This window comes from Herpailurus yagouaroundi, unplaced genomic scaffold (genome assembly GCF_014898765.1).
Source record: "Herpailurus yagouaroundi ecotype Mexico unplaced genomic scaffold, PumYag 77, whole genome shotgun sequence".
In the NCBI taxonomy this organism is placed as follows: domain Eukaryota; kingdom Metazoa; phylum Chordata; class Mammalia; order Carnivora; family Felidae; genus Herpailurus; species Herpailurus yagouaroundi.
Window position 1 is genome coordinate 71,667,342 of NW_024412388.1, and position 19,980 is coordinate 71,687,321.

Sequence of the window (19,980 nt, forward strand, 5' to 3'; positions counted from 1 at the left end):
ACTGAGAACAAACTGAGGGTTGATGGGGGGGTGGGAGGAAGGGGAGGGTGGGGGATGGGCATTGAAGAGGGCATCTTTTGGGATGAGCACTGGGTGTTGTATGGAAACCAATTTGACAATAAATTTCATATATTAAAAAATAAATAAATAAATAAAATTTGGTTAAATCTAAAAAAAAAGTATAGATTGAAGATAATTCATACATTTATTAGGCTATTTCTTTTGATTCTTGAATATCTGTACTCTCTCCACAGCAGCTTGCATGTAATAGGTGTTGAATAAGTATATGCTGAATGAACAAATAATCAAAAATTTTTGTGAGTATTAAGCCATGGGATTTTCAAAGTCTTTTCTGACCTGAGATCACCAATAAAGGCTCATTGGGAGCACAGGGTGAATCCTTGAGCATCCCCACATCAGTGTTAGCTGAACATCATCATTATTATTATACGCTTTAATACCCAGAATCAATGATTCCTGTGTGAAAGGGTTGTGGAAAGATCTCTGTGTATCTAAAAATGTGCTAAGCCCTTTCTGGAAGTATGCTAGCACATACATACTGTTTGCTTTCAGGGACAAACTTTCCATAGCAGTGTTAAAGTTTTCCAATAATTAATTACAAAAAATAAACTGATTGACTACAGTGACAATGCAGTGCATTTCAAATAATTCTAGGAAAACACAAACAATGGCAATGCAAATAAAGACTTTGCTGGAAAGTAGAGCAGGTGGGAAGGCTGAGTTTCCATACATAAAAGAAAAGAAAGCATGTTTTTATTCCATTTCTTATCAAAAGAACTTCCTAGTTGGAATTTTTAGACTAGATTAACACAGTCAAGGAGGGACTACTCCTAAGTGTCCTAAATTTTGGAAAATGGGGAAAGTTTCTACAAACACAGAATGTTAATTAGAATCATATTTACATTTCTATTCATAAGTCTAATCATTCATTTAACAATCTCCTTGGTGATTACTGCTGAGCCAACTGTTGAGTATTTTTAAAAATTATTCCCTGGTTAGTGTTCAACTTTTATATTATATGGTAACTCATTATTAATGACAAACCTTGATCATGACAAGTACATTACTAACAAATTCTTGGTTCATGAGGGTGTGCATATTCCAGTATAGATGGGATGATTATAAAATCAAGATCTCTGGGGTTCCTGGTGGCTCAGTTGGTTAAGCAACCGACTTCAGCTCAGGTCATGATCTCGTGGCTTGTGGATTCAAGCCCCGCGTCAGGCTCTGTGCTGACCGCTCAGAAGCTAGAGCCTGCTTTGGATTCTGTGTCTCCCCCTCTCTCTGTCCCTCTCCTACCCCTTAAAAATAAACATTAAAATTTTTTTTTAATTCCAGCCATCTAGCCATCCACTCTATTTTCACCCTTATCTGCTTTCTTTCTATCCTTTTAAAAAAGAAGTCAGTCGGGGCGCCTGGGTGGCTCAGTCGGTTGAGCGCCCGACTTTGGCTCAGGTCATGATCTCATGGTTTGTGAGTTTGAGCCTCGCATCTGGCTGTGTGCTGACAGCCCAGAGTCTGGAGCCTGCTTCTGATTCTGTGTCTCCCTCTCTCTCTGCCCCTCCCCCACTCATGCTCTGTCTCTCTCTGTCTCAGAAATAAATAAACATTAAAAATTTTTTTTAAATAAAAAAATAATAAAAAGAAGTCAGAAGACCTCATTCCTCTGCTTAAAATCCTACAACAGCCTAAAACCCCAAATCCTTACATAGTCTGTAAGATCCTGTCTGGCCTCATCTCCTATGACCCTGTGCCTTGTTCACTCTGTTCCAGCCGTGTTGGCCTTACATAAGCCAGGCACACACACACTCTGCTCAGGACATTTGCACTTGCTGTTACCTGTGCAGGGAACATTCTTAATCCCAAATATCCTTGTAGTTTGCTCTGCTTTTCCACAACTTCACTCAAATGTCACCTCCTCAGTACCTAACATCTCCCCTATTTAACACTGTAATATTACTCTCACTCTGGACATTCCTGACCCCTTTTCTCTGTTTTATTTTTTCTCCTTAGCACTAATCACCATCTAAAAATATATATATTTGGGGCACCTGGGTGAGTCAGTTGGTTAAGTGTCTGACTTGGGCTCATGAGTTCAAGCCCCGCATCTGGCTCTGTGCTGACAGCTTAGAGCCTGGAGCCTACTTCAGAATCTGTGTCTCTCTGCCCCTTCCCCACTTGTGCTCTGTCTCTATCTCCTTCAAAAATAAATAAATATTAAAAAAAATAATAGTTTACGTTAGTATATTTTTTATCTGTCCCCTCACTAGGAGATAAGCTGTATGAGACGAAGGGGAGTTCTCTGTTTTGTTCCCTGCAGTATCCCCAGAACTTAAAAGAGTCCCTGGTATCTAACAGATATGCATAGATATTTGTTGAATGAATTGCATGAAGTCAAATAGCACCAGCTCCTGAACCAAGAATAAATAGAAAAAAGGTGAGAAAATATGTGACTTAAATTCATTAGGCTTTACTACTTTGGATCAACTGCTTTTGACAAAGTTAGAACACCTGTAAAATATGAAGCTTCTGATTAGCAAATATTTTTCATTTATCCAAGGGTTTCTATCTTCCCACAAAAATTTCCAAAGATGATGTAATAAGTAGAAAAAATATTGCTCTGCATTTCATCCACTTTCTCTATTCCTTTCTATCACTCTAGAGGCATAATAAAAGGGATTATGAGTAAAAGCAAAAAAATATAGGTAATGTCAAATTGGGCTAACTGTACCTGAAAAAAAGGAGAAAAGGATGGTTGGTTTTATAAATGGAAACTGTCAAACACGCGCACGAAGAGACTTTCTTCAATGAGGCACCCTATCTGGTTTGGATTGTTTAAGCCACTTAATTCAAATGAAAATGCCTTCCAAAAAAAAATATATCAATTAATGGACTAGACAGTAATTATCTTACACAAGGAGGCAGTGTTGCTCAGAAAAACTGAAGGTTCTACTTCCTTAGCTAAGTCATGGATATGAATCATCAACATACACCCAAAAACCACTACAGAAAGAACGAGCATAATTTTCCATATGACTCTTGTTCAACTTCTCCAAAACTCTTCCCTTCTAAATGAAAGTTGTTGCAAGAAACCCAACCCAAATGCATTTATAAAACCCCACTGGAAGGTGATTTGTTTGAATGTTCACTCAATACAACCTTGTTTCAGATCACGATTTTGCCTTCCACAGGAGCTCCTATAAGATTCTGTTTCAAGAATGCCTTTGAAAGGTAACTTTAAATGAAAAAACAAAAGCAGGCATTTATATTCTACAAATTTTCAAGTGTTAAATTTGTTTCAGCAGGAAGTAAAGTCTTCTTTTAAATTAAGTCTGCAGCTATCCAGGGCTTTGTTGGCAGTGCTGGTGGTGAGCACTGAGGATTTCCCTCCTGGTGCTCTATCAGAATCTTAATTCCACTCTTAAGAGATAAAGATATTGACAAGGTATGGCATGGATAGTGGAGTTACGGCTGAACAAAGCCACAAATCAACAAGAGTAATGGGTTTTGCTTGTAAAATCAACTCTCAGTTATTCCCTGTGTGGATTCCTATTTTGGTACATTTTCTACATAGAACGTCAAGACCAGTCTGGCTTCCCGCTGCTATCGGCATTCTCCCAAACCCACATGACCTACTCCCAGTTGACGGGTGCTTCTCAAACTAAAGTGATTATAAGTATCACCCACCTAAAGCCAACCATAATTAGGAATGAAAATCCACTACAGGATAATAATACAAATATATCCCAAGACCAGACAAGCTACTTAATGTTTTAAATAACTAGCACCACAATCCTGCTTCCTAGGATACTGGTTGCTAATAGAATAGTACCTTATTTGAAGACATGACCTTTTTGAGGTATATTCCTAAAGGCCTAATCCAGGACCCAGGGTAACCCAATGACTTGCCTTCTGACAAGTTGGTCCTGGAGAGGAGCAGGGTATGTTTAGAGCCTTCCCTGGATTCTTAGGAGTAAATCCAAGGAGCACTCTTCCGTTTGTTGCTTATCTCCTCCTTTTCAGTTCTCTCCTCTACTCCAAATCAAGGTTGACATGTGCTTTAATTTGATGAAAAGTAGATTACAGGAAACTGTTCCAATATCAGGATAACCTGGGCACACCTTAGTATTAAAAAGCAGGATTTTTCAAAAAATTGAACAGTGAAAATAAGATAAAATCCATTGAAGCCAAATATAATACTTCTATCTATTATGCAAGAATAAGAGCTTAAACATGTGCTCCTCAGTAACAATAAAGATAAAGAAACTGGGTGTTTACATGGAGACCTAATACTTCGTTTCAACATATAAATCACTAGAATTCAAGGAATGACCCAGTGAGTACAGGAACATCCCAGTGACTGTTATGTGAGTCCAAGCTGGGTACTCCAGATTTTGTTAGAGAATATTATCATTGCCCTTTGTGCCACAGACCATCAATAAATATGTATCAGAAAAAAAATGTATCTGACCATAACATTATTTGCACTCCAGTTTCTTTCCAAAACTATAATTTTGCACACGTTGTTGCCAAACTCACACTGGCAGCTTACTGACCAGAAATAATATTTAATAAGAGTTGCCCCCAAATATGTTATCCATTTGTTTCTCTAGATTAGTGATTTTTCACTTTCTTAAAGGCAAAGACTGCTTTCTTCAAAGCAAATCATATTCAGAACCCCAATTTTTAAATAAATAAAGCTACCCTGATTAAAATGGGGGGGGGTGCTCAGAGGCCCTCAGCCACTCACCATCGTCAGATGCAGATAAACCTCTGTGCCCTCTTAGGGAGTGGCTTGAATCCATTGCTCAAGATATTCTCAATTTTGTTATTGTATCAAACCAAACCATCAGAGAGATACACATTTGAACCAAGATTTGGGCCTTTCTAGAATTAATTCTCTGAAAGTACTGCATAAGTTACCTTCTTTTTAAAGTTAATTTAGATTTACTTAAAAAGCAACCCCCCAAACAAGAGTAATGTTTAGTATGACAGCCAAAGGTGTAGATTTCAGAGCTAGACTTCCCAGGTTTCAAATCATAGACCTACCATTTATGAATTGCATGATCTCATGCAAGTTACTTGACTTCCTTGTACCTTTGCTTCCTCATCTGTAAAAAGAGGTTGAAAACATAATAGTACCTCCCCCCGAGAATGCTGTGAAGACTAAATGAATTCCAATATATAAAACAGTTAGAAATACACTTTTTTTTTTTTAACGTTTATTTATTTTTTTTGGGACAGAGAGAGACAGAGCATGAACGGGGGAGGGGCAGAGAGAGAGGGAGACACAGAATCAGAAACAGGCTCCAGGCTCTGAGCCATCAGCCCAGAGCCCAACGCGGGGCGGGGCTCGAACTCACGGACCGCGAGATTGTGACCTGGCTGAAGTCGGACGCTTAACCGACTGCGCCACCCAGGCGCCCCAGAAATACACTGTTTATGAAGAGCCATGGAGAATTCTTTCCTTTAGCCATCAGTGTTAAGAAAATTTATTTTTCACCCTAAACTGTATATTTTTTATTGTGAAAGCATTGAGATTCTTCTAAATGACTATGACTTCTTTATTGTGCAAAATGTAAGGATGTTATCTCCACTTCTCCCTTCAGGGCCCGTGGGAGACGCAACTGGCCAATCACACACTGAGATCAGACAAAGCCTCGGAATACTTTGCAAGTAATCCAGGTAACTACAACTACTAAATCAAATCTGGCATGTAAGTGAAATCTACTTTCCCTGCGCTGCAAGTACTCTTTCCATTAAACCATGCTGCATTCTGGATAGAAGGAATGGTAACACCAGAGAAATGACTATAGAACTTGCTTATGAAAGAGCAAATAAAAGAAACCAACATAGGTTTTTATTTATCAAAAATTAATATTAACATATTATGTACCAGGTACTTTGAAATATGAACTGTTAATATTAAATACTATAAACCTCATAATCACCCTTTGAGGTAGATATGATTATCCCCATCGTACATAAGAGAACCGAGGCAGAGAGAAGGTGAGAAACTTCTCAAGATCACAGAGCTAGTAAATGATGACCCAGGCAGTCCAACTGCAAAGGACAGCTTTTCATCACCCTGTGATTAGGCATCTCTTCGGGAGTAAAGTCCAGTCAGAGCTGGACTTTAAGAGGATTAACCTGAGGGCAGAAAGTAGAATGAATTAGGAGTACTGAGCAGTGATCATTATTATTATGTGTTCAACACTGATTATGTGCTAGGCATTCTACTGAATGTTTTACATACATTCTCTCAGCTAATTCTCACAACAACCCCTTGAGGCCCATACAGCCGTGTACCCCATTTTACAAGGAAGGTAACTAAGGGTCAGGGAGGTTAAATAATGACACACAGGCAGGAAGTGGCAGAGCTTAGGACTCAAACCCAGTTCTGCCGGACTCCAAAGCTATGTGCTTAATTGCTCACAAAATATGACTTTAGGTGACACATGTGAAAAATAATAGGAATGAAGAAGAAAAACCGATGTAAGACACTTTGCAAAAAAGGAATCCATGGAGTTTAGTGACTATTTCAACATTATCAAAGAAAGGGGAGGGGTCAGGGATGACTAAAGTTTGAAACTGTGAGTAATGTGGAGAATAGTGATGCTGATCAAAGAGAGAAGTCAGGAAAAGCCAGCCTCCCAGAGCAAGATGAGTTCATATTTAGACAACACTCACTCCAGAGCAGGAAAACTATGTGGCACAGAGTTGTCATTTTTATACCAGTTCACGCTACTCATCCATCAGATTTTCTAAAACTCATGCAGAGGCTGAACTGAAACTTCTGGTTCTTGCTCCTCTGAACAGATTTTTCTGAGCTCTTTTACTATTTGAACGATGAACATGATTTTAAAAGTCAAGTCAGAAGGAAAAATGTTAAAAAAAATTACTTTTAATGTTTATTTTTGAGAGAGAGAGGGAGAGACAGCACAAGTGGGGGAGGGGCAGAAAGAGGAGCATACAGAATCCAAAGGGGCTCCAGGCTCTGAGCCGTGAGCACAGAGCCCCACACAGGGCTCAAACTAATAAGCCGAAGTCGGACGCTTAGCCAACTGAGCCACCCGAGGCCCCTGGTTCCTTTGTTTTAAGGCACCTTGCACTTTAGAGAGGTAGCATCAGCATGAGCCTAGAGAATCTTAGGCTTCCTCATTCTTCTTCTTCTTCCTTTTTTTTTTTTTAAATATTTATTTATATCTGAGAGAGAGAGACAGAGAGACAGAGCATGAACAGGGAGGAACAGAGAGAGAAGGAGACAGAATTCCAAGCAGGCTCCAAGCTCTGAGCTATCAGCACAGATCCCGACACGGGGCTTGAACTCAGGAGCGGTGAGATCATGACCTGAGCCAAAGTCTGATGCTTAACTAACTGAGCCACCCAGGTTCCCCAAAAGGAAAAACATTTTAAGGTGTTAGTTTCTTTTATTATTACTTTTATTGGGGGGGGAGGGTGGAGGAGAAGGGCAGAGAGAGAGAGAGAGAGAGAGAGAGAGAGAGAGAATCCCAAGAATCCCAAGCAGACTCCATCCGTGTTCAGCACAGAGCCTGACCTGGGCCTCAATCTCACAACCCTGGGATTCTGACCTGAGGGGAAATCAAGAGTCAGGCACTTAACCAACTGAGCTGCCCAGGCACCCCTTAGGGTGTTAGTTTCTTAAAGAGTAGGGTTCTTTGTGTTTAACCCTTAAGCAGCCAACAAAACCTCTGCACAACAGTCACCGATATTTTGGCGTGAGATATACAAGAAGCGTCCTAAAAGGTGAAGCCATCTTAGCAGAAACAGGAGTTCCACCTTTTTGTGAAAACTTCTGTCTCTTCTCCACACATTATCACCCCCACCCCCACCGCCAAAAAAAGATAAAATTTTTTGACAAAAAAATTCTTGATTGATAAAAATGTCAGGTTTGGGTTATTAATTAGTTGTGTGACCTAGGTAAGTAACTTGACTTTTCTGTTCTCACCTAGGTTCTTCTTCCTCTATACACTAAGTAGGTTGTTTAGATTCAGTTTAGCTCAGACTTAACATTAACATTAACTTAACCGATGGCAGGGTTCTTTCCCACACTTTATATTCCATTATTCAAGAAGCTAGAAAGGAGGGATTAAGGGTCTGGAGCTCAAATAGAACATCAGAGCTGAACATGCTGCTACCATTCATCTCACACAATTCCTTTAGTTTATAAACCAAGAAAATGAGGCACAGAGTCTAGACTTAGCTGGTTAGCTACAGAGTCCAATCTAGAACTGAGATTCTGATTCACAGTCTTATGTTTTCCCGCTACACCATAGTGTCTTTTCCAACCGACTGGTTTAGAAATATTTGCCTTGGATGAACTCAGAGTGAGTTACAAGAGAGAAAAGGAAAAAAACCAAAAACCAAAACAAAAACAAAATACAAAGGCTCGCTGACCTGAGAGAGATTTATGTGTTGGACTTAGGTTCTTATAAAATGAAATCCCATAACACTTCAACTGCAACATAAAAGTATTAGGCTGTGTTGTGTGCTTTTTATAGAGCAATATAATTGCTCAAGCCTCAGACAGAACTTCAGGTCTTGCGGCTGCAAACACAGTGTAACCAGGAAAAGTCACTCTCAAGTCTTAGCTCCTGAGACTACAAATGGGAGGCGATAGTACCCTCCTACCTGGGGAATGCCCTTGGCCAAGTCTGCATTTGCTCCCACATTGACTATGCTGCTGGAAGAGCAAAGAGGAAAAAAAGATGTCCTGAGCAAGGTAGACAGGTGAGAAAGTGGGTAACAGAGAGGGTGCCAGCCAAGTCCTCCACCCACCCCCTGTCTTTACCACTGGACCTAAAAGGATACAGAAATAGAGGAACAGCAAATACAAAATTCAGACACAGAGACTGAAACGAGAGTCCGCTTGGCATTGCCTATGGAGCTCTGGGCAGAAGCCCACACTGCCCACCCTAAGGGCTGCCTCTGCTCACAACCTCTGTGCTGAGTTGCCAGGTTTAATATAACCATCTGAAGATTCTCTTGGAATTCCTTAGAGACAAGAACTAAGTGCACACAGAAAAAACTAACGAATAAAATGAATTCATTGTTTTTATCGTTCAAAGTCTTTTTACCTTCCAAAAGAGTAAAATAGCAATGAAATTAGCCTCTGAGGCAAAACCAGTCTGGGACGTGAAATAGTTGCCCCCCTGAACATACAGGAGTGTGCCTTCTCTGACACCTGGATGCTTCAAGTCTTCCTCAGAGTCTTTTTCTGAATGCTGGGCCTTCTGCTGCTCGCTATTTACGGTTCCGGGTGAAATGTGCTTAGTATAAATCTTACTCCAAAATGAGTTTCTTTAAAAAAAAATGCTAATATTCATTCATCAACAAATATTTATTAAATGACTTCTCTGTGCCAGGCACTGTTCTGACAGTTAGGGAGGACCATGAATGAAATAAACAAAAATCCTGTGCTCATGGAACTGACGTTCTGATTGAAATCTCTCCCTCTTAACCATAGTTTGTATGATTCTCCACAAATTCTGTGCATCTTTGAAGTTGAATATTGATGATGGAACAAACATTTAGTAAAACTTTGTTTTTGTGAACTTAAAAAAAAAAATCTCTCCCTCTTTATCTGCAAAGTGCCTGATTTCATAGATGTTTGTTGAATGAATAATATTTGGGGTCATCTATGAGAGTCAGATTGATGATAGTATAAAGATGAGCAGTGAGCCACGTAAAACCTAAAATGTATGTATTTTATTAATCGATTCTTAAATTTCATTTCCATTCCCCTTCAAAACTTTTTCTTATTGGCTATAGTGCTACAAAATAAAATGGAGTTAAGTCCTGGGAAGTATTTCTCCCAAGGCACTGAGTCAAAATACCAACAAAGGAAAAAGGGAGAGCCTACTAATGATCACCATCATTCTGTGAAGTCCTGCACTTAGACATCTCCTGCTTCTATACGGAGCATCAGTTTTGTTTTGTTTTGTTTTGTTTTAATTGAAGAATCATTGACAGACCACCTTATTTTAGTTTCAGGTGTACAACATAGTGATCTGATATTCATATACATTATGTAATGACCACTATAACGAGTCTAGTTACCATCTGTCCCAAAGTTTTACATATTATTGGCTTTATCTCTATGCTACACACTACATCTCCGAGTCTTTATTATTTTATAACTAGAAGATTGTACCTTTTAATCCCCTTCACCTATTTTGTCTATCCCTCCACGCCGCGCATCAAATTTTTGGAAACCAAATGAAGTAGCATCTCAAAACCAACACTAAAATAAGTAATAATGTGGCTGAAAACTTACTTCAAGCAGATTCAGAGATGACCCTCTACAGATTGGCCTTTGGGGTTCCATGTTGGTGTAAGCTCTTCTGAACCCAGCAGAGTACTACTGACCTCCAGTCCGTGGCAACTTCATTTTCATAGTGTCCTGGGTGGTGCAGCCTATGGAGGGATGGGTCAGACAAACCCAGGTATTTCATAATGCAGTTAGACACAAAGCGTGTCCTTTGCCTCTGGGGAGTAAAGTTATGAGGATAAAGGTTATGAGGGAAATCACCTCTAGCATCAAGGAATGGCAACAAACATGGAAACGTAGACATCAAAGCCTAGGTGGTTATTAAAACACATCTCCAAAGAAAGACATACCATCATTGGATGAAGCCGCCTCTCACCATCCCCTTCTAAGGTGACTAGATGAAAGAAGAAAGATATTTATTATTATATCGGAAAGTTAAAAAACAATAAAATACTGGAACACCACAATCACATAACCGTTGTGGCATAAATAATGCTACCTCCATCTCAATGTAGCCTCTCCTTAGAAGGAAAGCCTGTACTAAAAGGAATGGACTTGACTTTCTTTGCCATCACTCTTGAGCAAAGTACCATTTATATTACAATCAGCTACATTCACATCCAAAGAAAAGGGCAGGAGTCAAACAAAAGTTTTAAAATAATACTGAGAATATACAGATGAAAAGAAATCATACACACACACACACACACACACACACACACACAAACATGAACAAGAATAGACAATGACATTACAAGGTCCAGAGGACAAGCTAGCTCCATCCTGACAGTGACAAGAGGTGAGTTCAAACTTTGATTCCCTTCCTGGGTCATCCTCCCTGGAAGGCCTCTGCAAGAAGGTTATTCACTACTGGTAATGAGAAAGCAGTCAGAAGCAGTTCTCTGTTTAGAAGAACCCAAGTAATGATGAGAAACAGCTCTAATATGTACATTGGAAGAACAAGTGCAAAACCATTGTGACTTCTGTGAAGTGTTCCTGTATCTGCTGAAATGGCTTGCATGAGAAAGGCTTGGGGAGGAGACGGATGGCAGTGGGGGTGCAGATGTAACAGAAGGAGAGGAGCATAAGTGATATTTTTGTGTTTTTGTTGACTACTTCTAATCTTCTGCTTTTGAAAACTTTCAAAATATTTCGAGAGTATTGGGTCCCCCTTCTCTTTCAAATTTTTCATCCTTCTCGCCAGCTTCCTTTCTTGGCTTTTTCCCCCTTTTGGTGCCTGTTCTCCTCCTCTTTGCCTCCAGCCTGTATGTATGACAGGGCTCAGAGTCTCTGTGTCGAAGAAAGCAATGCCACGGGAATGGAGAACGAGAGTGTGATCGCGATTCGAGGAGGAACCATTTTTCTTCCTTGAACGCTGGTTCTATGAGAAGATCTGTGCAAGCTGGTGAGAATTATTGCAGAATGTGGCAGAGGTGGAGCCTTAGGAAAGAAAGTCCACCATTACAAATTCTAGTCATGAAATGTAAGAAAATACAGTCATTTGTTGCCCCATGATATAGTCCCCCATCTGGATCTGATGTTACATAAATGTATACAGGAAGCTTTGAATGGCAATGTCTGGAGGTGTGCATGAAAAAGATGACTAAGACAACACCTTGCCAGTGACCTGAAAGTCAAAGTTTAAGGCGGACAGGCTGTGCCCCAAACACTCAGACAGGAAGCTTGTCTTCCAAGAGCTCTTTCAGGTGATTTGGAAAATGAGTAAAGATTGTTCATCTTTGAACACAGGCTTAATCATTGCTGGCATTATACTGACTAAAAAGAGCCACTATAGACCCAAGAGAACAACCAAATACGTCTAGCAATAAATGTACACTCTCCATACATGAGTATTAAGTAAAACAAAATATACAAAGAAAAAATACAATAAAGAATGGTAGTAAAGATGTCTTGAAAGTTCCCACTATTTTTATTATTGAACCACTGGGGTGTTTCGAAGTATGGACTTCTTTTCTTCTCCTGTGTATTTTCATTTTTCTTCTTTCTTCTTCTACCTCCAACCCTTTTCCCATTTCAAGTACATAGAAAGTTATGTGTTTCTCACCTCTGAGTAGCTCTGGGGCCAAGCCAAAAGTAGAAAAGGCCGGTAAATCTTTCATTACTCTTCCAGGATCTTAGGAGAACATGGTGGTTTTGTGAAGGAGATGAAAGTCTCCATGCTAAACATGAAAAAAGTGTCTTGGCCAGAAACAAACAGGGAAGAAGAGTTTCACAAGTAGAGATCCCCTTTGTTCCACACTGGTGGTTGGGGGGGGGTGGAGAAGAGAAGGGGAGAGGAGGAGGTCTGCAGGTTCCGAGAGCAAAGAGAACCTCGTCTGCCTTCTCACCAGCATGTTGGTCCAGCAGCAAGATCCACAGAGTAAAGGGCTGCCTGCTGTGTCTAGACTGGTAAGAGTGCAGCAACTTTGGAACAGAATTCCAGCTCTTTTCAGTAGGGGAAAGGTGAGCAGATCACCCCCACAGGCTAGGTAGAAATCAAGGTCCTGCGCTTGGAAGCAAACTACACCTGTTTGAGCAAAAAGAATGCATTACCATCAGGCAAAAATGGAACGTATTGGAGGGTTATGGGAGAGTTCAAAGAATCACAAGCAATCTGAGAGCACCCAGCTTCAGAAAGGGGAGGACTGAAGTAAACGTGGCGGTCTGGATAGCGGGAAGTATGGGCTTCCTCCAGGGTGCTGACACCAAGCGGATCGACTGCAATCTCTTCTCATCCTTGGGTCATACTTCACAAAATTTAAATTCCTGGAGAAAAAGAGGAAGCTTACTCAGATCCTTTGTTCGACTTTCAGCTAAAGAGAGTATGAAACTTGTTTGCTCATTGTAGAAGATTATAGGGATTGGGGGAGGATTAAACACCCCCACCCCACCAAAGAAAAGTTGAGGTGTTATTATAAAAAATGAAAGAAGGAAAGAATGGATGCTGGGCAGGCCCATTATAGATGGCCACTTTACATATACAAAAATCTCATATACTTGATTACTTTTTGATACATTATTTGTGTGTGATAATCAATTGGAAGAGTTGGAGCTCAATTTGAGCGTTAAATACATCGTGTCACTTTCCTGCTTACAACCATTTATGGACTCTCCGTTCTTTCCAGTAAAGTTCCAAATTCTTCATGTTCTTCTGGACCTGCCATTTCCTCCAGGTTCATCTTTAATTCCCTTCTTTCCCTGAAACTTCTGTCCTCGTAATACTATGGGGTTGAAAGTTCCTTGAACACATTATCCTATTGCGTATCTATGAGTCTTTATACGCGTCACACCCTCTTCTCAGAATGGCCTTCCCTATCCCATGTCTGCCTGGAGAACCATTCACCCAATTCAAATACTTCCTCTTTGGGAATGCCTCCCAGATACCTTCTTATTCCTGTCATCCTTTTCCCCCCACCACTGCTCTTCTTTGTTTTGATACCCTCACTATATGTCTTGCACATTGCCTCTATTTTTAAATTTGTTCTACTGTGTTGTAATTATTTGTGTATATGTTTATCTCTCCTGCAGATCTATGAGGGTTTGGTGGGGGGAGGTTCTGAACAGATGGTTGTTGAACGAACTAATGAAATTTTCCAATCAGACACCAATATTCACCAAGGGCCCACTCTGCGTGGAATCATACACAGAAGACATTAGTAGGGAGTCATGCAGCATATTGACTGAAACAGTAATTCTCTACTAGGGGTATGCAGACTATCAGTGGGGAAAGAAAAGTGGTCTAGGTAGGACATAAGGTTTTCATTAGAATCCCCAAATTCTTCCTTAATGTCCATGTCCATTTGCATCACTTTCTGCCTACTTTTTAGTTGCTGATATTACTTTTGCAATTTTAATTTATCTTCATTTCAGATATATAGTAGTAAAGTTCATACTCTAAAATATTATCAAAATTTTAAAGTTTATTTATCTTGAGAAAGAGAGAGAGAGCAAGGGAGGGACAGAGAGAATCCCAAGCAGGCTCCATGCTCTCAACACAAAGCTGGATGTGGGGCTTGAACCCACGAACCATGAGATCATGACCTGTGCCCAAATCAAGAATTGGATGCTTAACTGACTGAGCCACCCAGGTGACCCTACCATATTTTTAATTACTAGTGAAGCACTTGGTTTTATTTAGTGGATCATTTTATAGCATAGCCCCTGAGAATATGGATGCAGGAGCCAGAGTGCCTGTGTGTGGATCCAGGTTCTGGTTGAGTCACTCTCAGCAAGACACTTAACCTTCCTGTGCCTTAAATACCTCTCTGTGCCTCAAATAAAAGTGAAACTCACAATAGTACCCAACACATGGAATTGTGGAGGAAATTAAATGAGTCAGAGATGTAAAGCACTTAGAACATTTCTCGGCCTGTGAAAATTGCTGAAGAAATGTTAGCTGCCATTATTAATGCAATAAGATGTACTTCCTATCATAATTTTTTGGTCATTAAAATAATATAGTAAATGAGAAGTATAATGACATAATGCAGGTAAATATGAGTTTGTTCATCATGGTAGGATTCAGGTTCTTGGTGAAGTAACTATCAGGACATAAGAAACCATTCAAAACCACTATAACTGAGAATCACTCTTAAGGAATTGATAAATAAATGGGGGCAAAGAGAATAGACACAAATCTAAATCCACCAAAGGGATGGTTGAATACACTTTCTCACATAAGAACTTAGTAACTGGAAAATAATAACATGAGTCCAAAGGAATTTCTTTATTTGAGTGGCCAAAAAAAGAAAGGGGGCCACCTTTTAGTTGGGAAGGGAGGCAGGAATAGGTCTTGAACTTGCTGAAAAACAATTTTTGCCCCCACTTAACGTGGGGAATTAGAACTAATGAATGAATCCAGTTAATTCATGAGTCACTATTCACATTTTCAGTCAGTCTTGTTTCCTAGGATCAGAGTTACAAGGTTTACTAATCAGTCATGTATCTGAGAGTTTCTACTCATTTACTCCAAAACTGACTTTCATTAAAGGGAATTTAAATAATTCATCTACTCACCTAAGTCTATAAGTCCAGGTGAAGCTACTGTTAGATAAAGCTGGTTTTCCTGGTTTTCTAAGCATGCTGGTCACTCAGTAAAAGTTATTTAATGAGAAATATTATAAGTTTGTTTAGGAGTTTTCATATGGTCACTTTGTTTCTATGGGAAGATGCTTAAAAATCCAAACTTATTCCTGTAGTTTTTATTACAAATTGACAAAGGACATTGTGTATTTTTATACTTATGAAAATAAGCACTTGCTGTAAGGTCCAGGGTCAAAGAGTAGTTAATGATAATTAAGCCTTAAGACTTTGGAAATCACTGAAATATATTTTCCTTCTCCCTAATCTCTTAGGGTTTAGCTTTGTTAGGATGTATATGAATGAGTGAAATGAGGTTACTGGCTATGGAAAAATAACTGTGCTATTTTAGTATGTTTGGAACAATATGTGAGGATGTTTTGAAGGGGGAGTGAGACATGTTACCTTGGGAAATGCCGTAAGTCAAATGGAATTTGAAATCTAAAGGCTTCCACTGATGATGACAAACCAATAATAATGAATACTCTCTATTTCCAGTTAGCTAAAATTTCACCGTATGACCTCACCTCTACTACCTCAGTAGGTCAGAAACTCAATTTCCCAAACAGAAATCCACACATCTATGTAAAATTGCCCAACTCCTTTCTCACTAGTCTTTTTCCTAAGGTTGGTCCTCTTCTTATGCTCTGGATGCCACCCCAACTACCTTCTCTCCCCAACTACCTTCTTCTTCATTCAATTTCTAATGCCGTCTGTATTGGATCCTTCCCATCAGCTTTCAGACATACTCAGTCTCTTCACCTCTCAAACATCCTCCCTCAACCCTACCTCCTCCCCTAACTACCACCCTGTTGCTGTCCTCCCCTCCACAAACAAACTGAGAAAGGATTTATGTGCTCTGTATTCCTTTTCTCGGTATACAATGCTTTTTAGACCCACTTCAATCTAACTTCCATTTCCAGTCCCCTGAAATGGCTGTCACTAAGTCACCAATGGCTTCTAGGTTGTTAAACCCAGTGGACATTTTAGTCCTCACCTTACCTGATCTCTCAGCAGCATTCAACACAGTGATGACACTCTCTTTATGAAACACTCCCATCTCTTCGGTCCTCCTTTTTTTTCTTCTACTATTCTTCCTCAGACTCTTTTGCCAATTGTCCTCCTCTATTCAACCTTCAACTGTTGGAGTTCTTTAAAGGTCAGTCCTAGACCTACTGTTCTTCTCATGCTATATCCTCTCTAGTTGGTTATATGCATTAATTATTATCTATATACCAAATGACTCCCAAATCTCTACTTCTGGCTCAGACTTCTTGGAGCACCAGGCCATATGTCCAACTACCTACCTTATAACTCCAGTTAGGTTTTCAAAAAGTACCTCATATTTGAAATATGCAAAATCAAAGCCGGGGCCTCCCCTCTACCCTGACTAGCTGGTCCTTTCTTAACTTCTCACTGTCTCACCATCCCTTCATTTTCTAGATCAGAAATGGGGAATAATCCTTGACTTTCTTCTCCCTTATCTCCCATATGCAAGGTTTCAGGATGGCAAACTATTCTCTCCCTGTATTTTCAGAATTTCCTCCAAAACTCCAAAGCTGAAGAAGACAGGCATCGATGAAACTTTATCATCTAAAGATAACCACTGGGTTAATGAGATGCAACAGAACTGGCTTTGCGCGTGCATGCACCCACGTGTACACACACGCGCAGGTACACACACACACACACACACACACACACACACGGAATATGAAGGGAGTCCCTGGGGGCAAATGATGTGTCTCTTCCCCTCCCACAAGCCAAGTTAGGAAATTCAATCAAATTAATTGTAAAGATAAGAACCCCTTCAAGAAAAAGATACAAGTATCTCATTGCTAGGTTGGACATCTACCAAGGCAATGGACTTGCTAATTTACTCTAAGCACTCTGAGCAACAGGAAAACAAGAATTGGAGAACAAAAAGAAGTAGCACCAGTTAGGGTGACAAGATGTTTAGGTTTCCCAGAAGACACCAGAGAAGAAATCCAAACTTGAATAAACTGCTGGTACTGCCCAAGAGGGCCACACCCCAAGTGAGGGGACCCTAACACCAAGAGGCTGTGGGAACATTGCTAAGGTAAGGTGCCAAAAGTGGTCCTTCCCACATCGCAGACCTGTACAGAAGCCCTTGCAAGGCGTGTCTTTCATCAGCCATGTCAAGTACATTAGGTGCATCCTCATTTTGTAGAAAGCATAGTCTCCTAACAGTTCAAAAACAGTTAAACCTCCTTTTAGCAACTCAAATTTTAAACCATGTAAAGTCTTATTCCTGAAAAAAAAAATTTTTTATTCCTGAGAAAGAAATCTGGAAGAAAAATCAATAACTCTCCTGGCCTCTGACCAAGAATTTTTTAATTGTGTTAACCAAATAATTTTCAATTTATTACCTCACCTCAGGGAATCAAAGATTATTCTTTCCCACTTTCTGTAATTGGGAACCCCCAAAATAAGTCTTCCTAGTTTAATTAAGTATATGGGAAGCAATATATCAAATGTATATGTTTTTGGCTTAATTTCATTGTGCTGAAATTATTTTTTGTTTGTTTTTTAAAATGTGTATTTATTTTTGGGGCGCCTGGGTGGCGCAGTAGGTTAAGCGTCCGACTTCAGCCAGGTCACGATCTCGCGGTCCGTGAGTTCGAGCCCCGCGTCGGGCTCTGGGCTGATGGCTCAGAGCCTGGAGCCTGTCTCCGATTCTGTGTCTCCCTCTCTCTCTGCCCCTCCCCCGTTCATGCTCTGTCTCTCTCTGTCCCAAAAATAAAATAAACGTTGAAAAAAAAATTTTTAAATGTGTATTTATTTTTGAGAAAGAGCAAGCGGGGGAGGGGCACAGAGAGAGGGAGACAAGAGAATCTGAAGCAGGCTCCATGAGGTCAGCACAGAGCCTGACATGGGGCTCGAACTCACAGACAGTAAGATCATGACCTGAGCTGAAATCAAGAGTTGGACGCTTAACTGACTGAGCCAGCCAGGCACCCCTCCTTGTGCCAAAATTGTATCAAGCTCTACCAGAGATGCAAGAAACAAATGGGTTGAAATAGTTCAATGAGAAACAAATATGACTCTTAACATTCAGTACATCAACCTTCATGCATCTGATTCTTTTAAAGAGTCCACATGTTATCAAGTGCTTCGTTCCTAAACACTCCTGGCTGAGTCAAGAAAAAGAATATGCAGTTATATGCAGATGTATAGGGTTGTGTTCATTTAATAATTTACTCTAAGTAATATTGATCTAAGGGCATGACACATGATTAGTTGAAAGAGCAATGGCCTAAGTACTGTAAGTTGTAGTTTAATCTGAGTGCTGTCTTTCATCTCTTTGAATTTCCACTTTCCCACTGGAAAAAAATGGTGATAATTCCTGCCTTGTATGTATTTATAAGAATTTTAGGTCTGAAATGATATATTGGAAACATTTTGAGAATCTGTAAGGTTAGATGTGTCATAATTCTTTTTTTTTTTTAATTTTTTTTTCAACGTTTATTTATTTTTGGGACAGAGAGAGACAGAGCATGAGCGGGGAAGGGGCAGAGAGAGAGGGAGGCACAGAATCAGAAACAGGCTCCAGGCTCTGAGCCATCAGCCCAGAGCCCGACGCGGGGCTCGAACTCACGGACCGCGAGATCGTGACCTGGCTGAAGTCGGACGCTTAACCGACTGCGCCACCCAGGCAACCCAGATAATTCTTGATATTTTAAAGTAACTTTGGCTTTCGTTTACAGAGATACTGCTGATGAATATCAGACAGATAAATCGTTCCTTCTATTACAGGCATTTTCCAAGACAGATCAACAGCCAGACCAAGATAATATTTGTGATCCTTGATTACCTTAAAAAACAAAATACACTAAAACAGAAAACATGGAAGAAGTAACACTGGTAACTTTCTGTTCATCCCAAAATTTATTTTAGAAGTGTTAACTTCACACGAACTATTCACCTTCAGTCTTGAGAGTATTTCATATGGATGATTTAAATTTTTGATATTCTGGTTGCCACTGACAAATTCTGCATTTTGACAAGTTTTGATGAAGTCTTTTCATTCTAGACAATTTATGCAAACCTAACTTGAATAGTTGATTTTGACTTTATCCCCTTGAGTTCCTAGAACTGCCCTGATTAAATTTTAAAATATAATTACAGGTAGCACATTGAGTCAGTCAGTTAGTCAGAGAAATCTGAGCTCTGAATGCCTACTTCCTGCATCACACTGCATTAAGTGCTCTGGGGGAGGGCGGGGGTGGATGGGAACAGTCATCCATGAAATGATTTGAGGATTATTATTAAAACAACATATCACCAAGTACAAAGTACTCAAGTAGAAACTATACATAAAAGTTCAAGGAATGAAGAGTAAAGGAAGCACCTTTCCTGCTTTAATTGCCTGTCCTATATATTTAACAAATATGTTTGGTGATTGTTAGTAGTCATCCCTTTGCTGGCATCCCAAGAAAACAAATTAAACAATGTTGCTCCACCTAACAAATGGGCAGCCTGGGTTGGTATAGAGAAGTTCTTTAATTTCTTTTATCTGCTCATACTTGAACAGCTTTGTTAAGTGAAGGGTCAGTCAGGGTTGTTGG

General features: G+C 39.9%; 1 protein-coding gene across 1 annotated transcript in view; it reads right to left on the bottom strand.

Moving 5' to 3' along the window:
- LOC121027381 (uricase) overlaps positions 1-10,438 on the bottom strand; it is an 81,476-nt gene extending 71,038 nt beyond the window's left edge. The window contains exon 1 of the mRNA XM_040470796.1: positions 10,319-10,438. Coding sequence (XP_040326730.1) covers positions 10,319-10,369 — 51 coding nt within the window. The 5' untranslated portion in view covers positions 10,370-10,438. The remainder of the gene's footprint in view (positions 1-10,318) is intronic.
- Between the last annotated feature and the right edge of the window lie 9,542 nt (positions 10,439-19,980).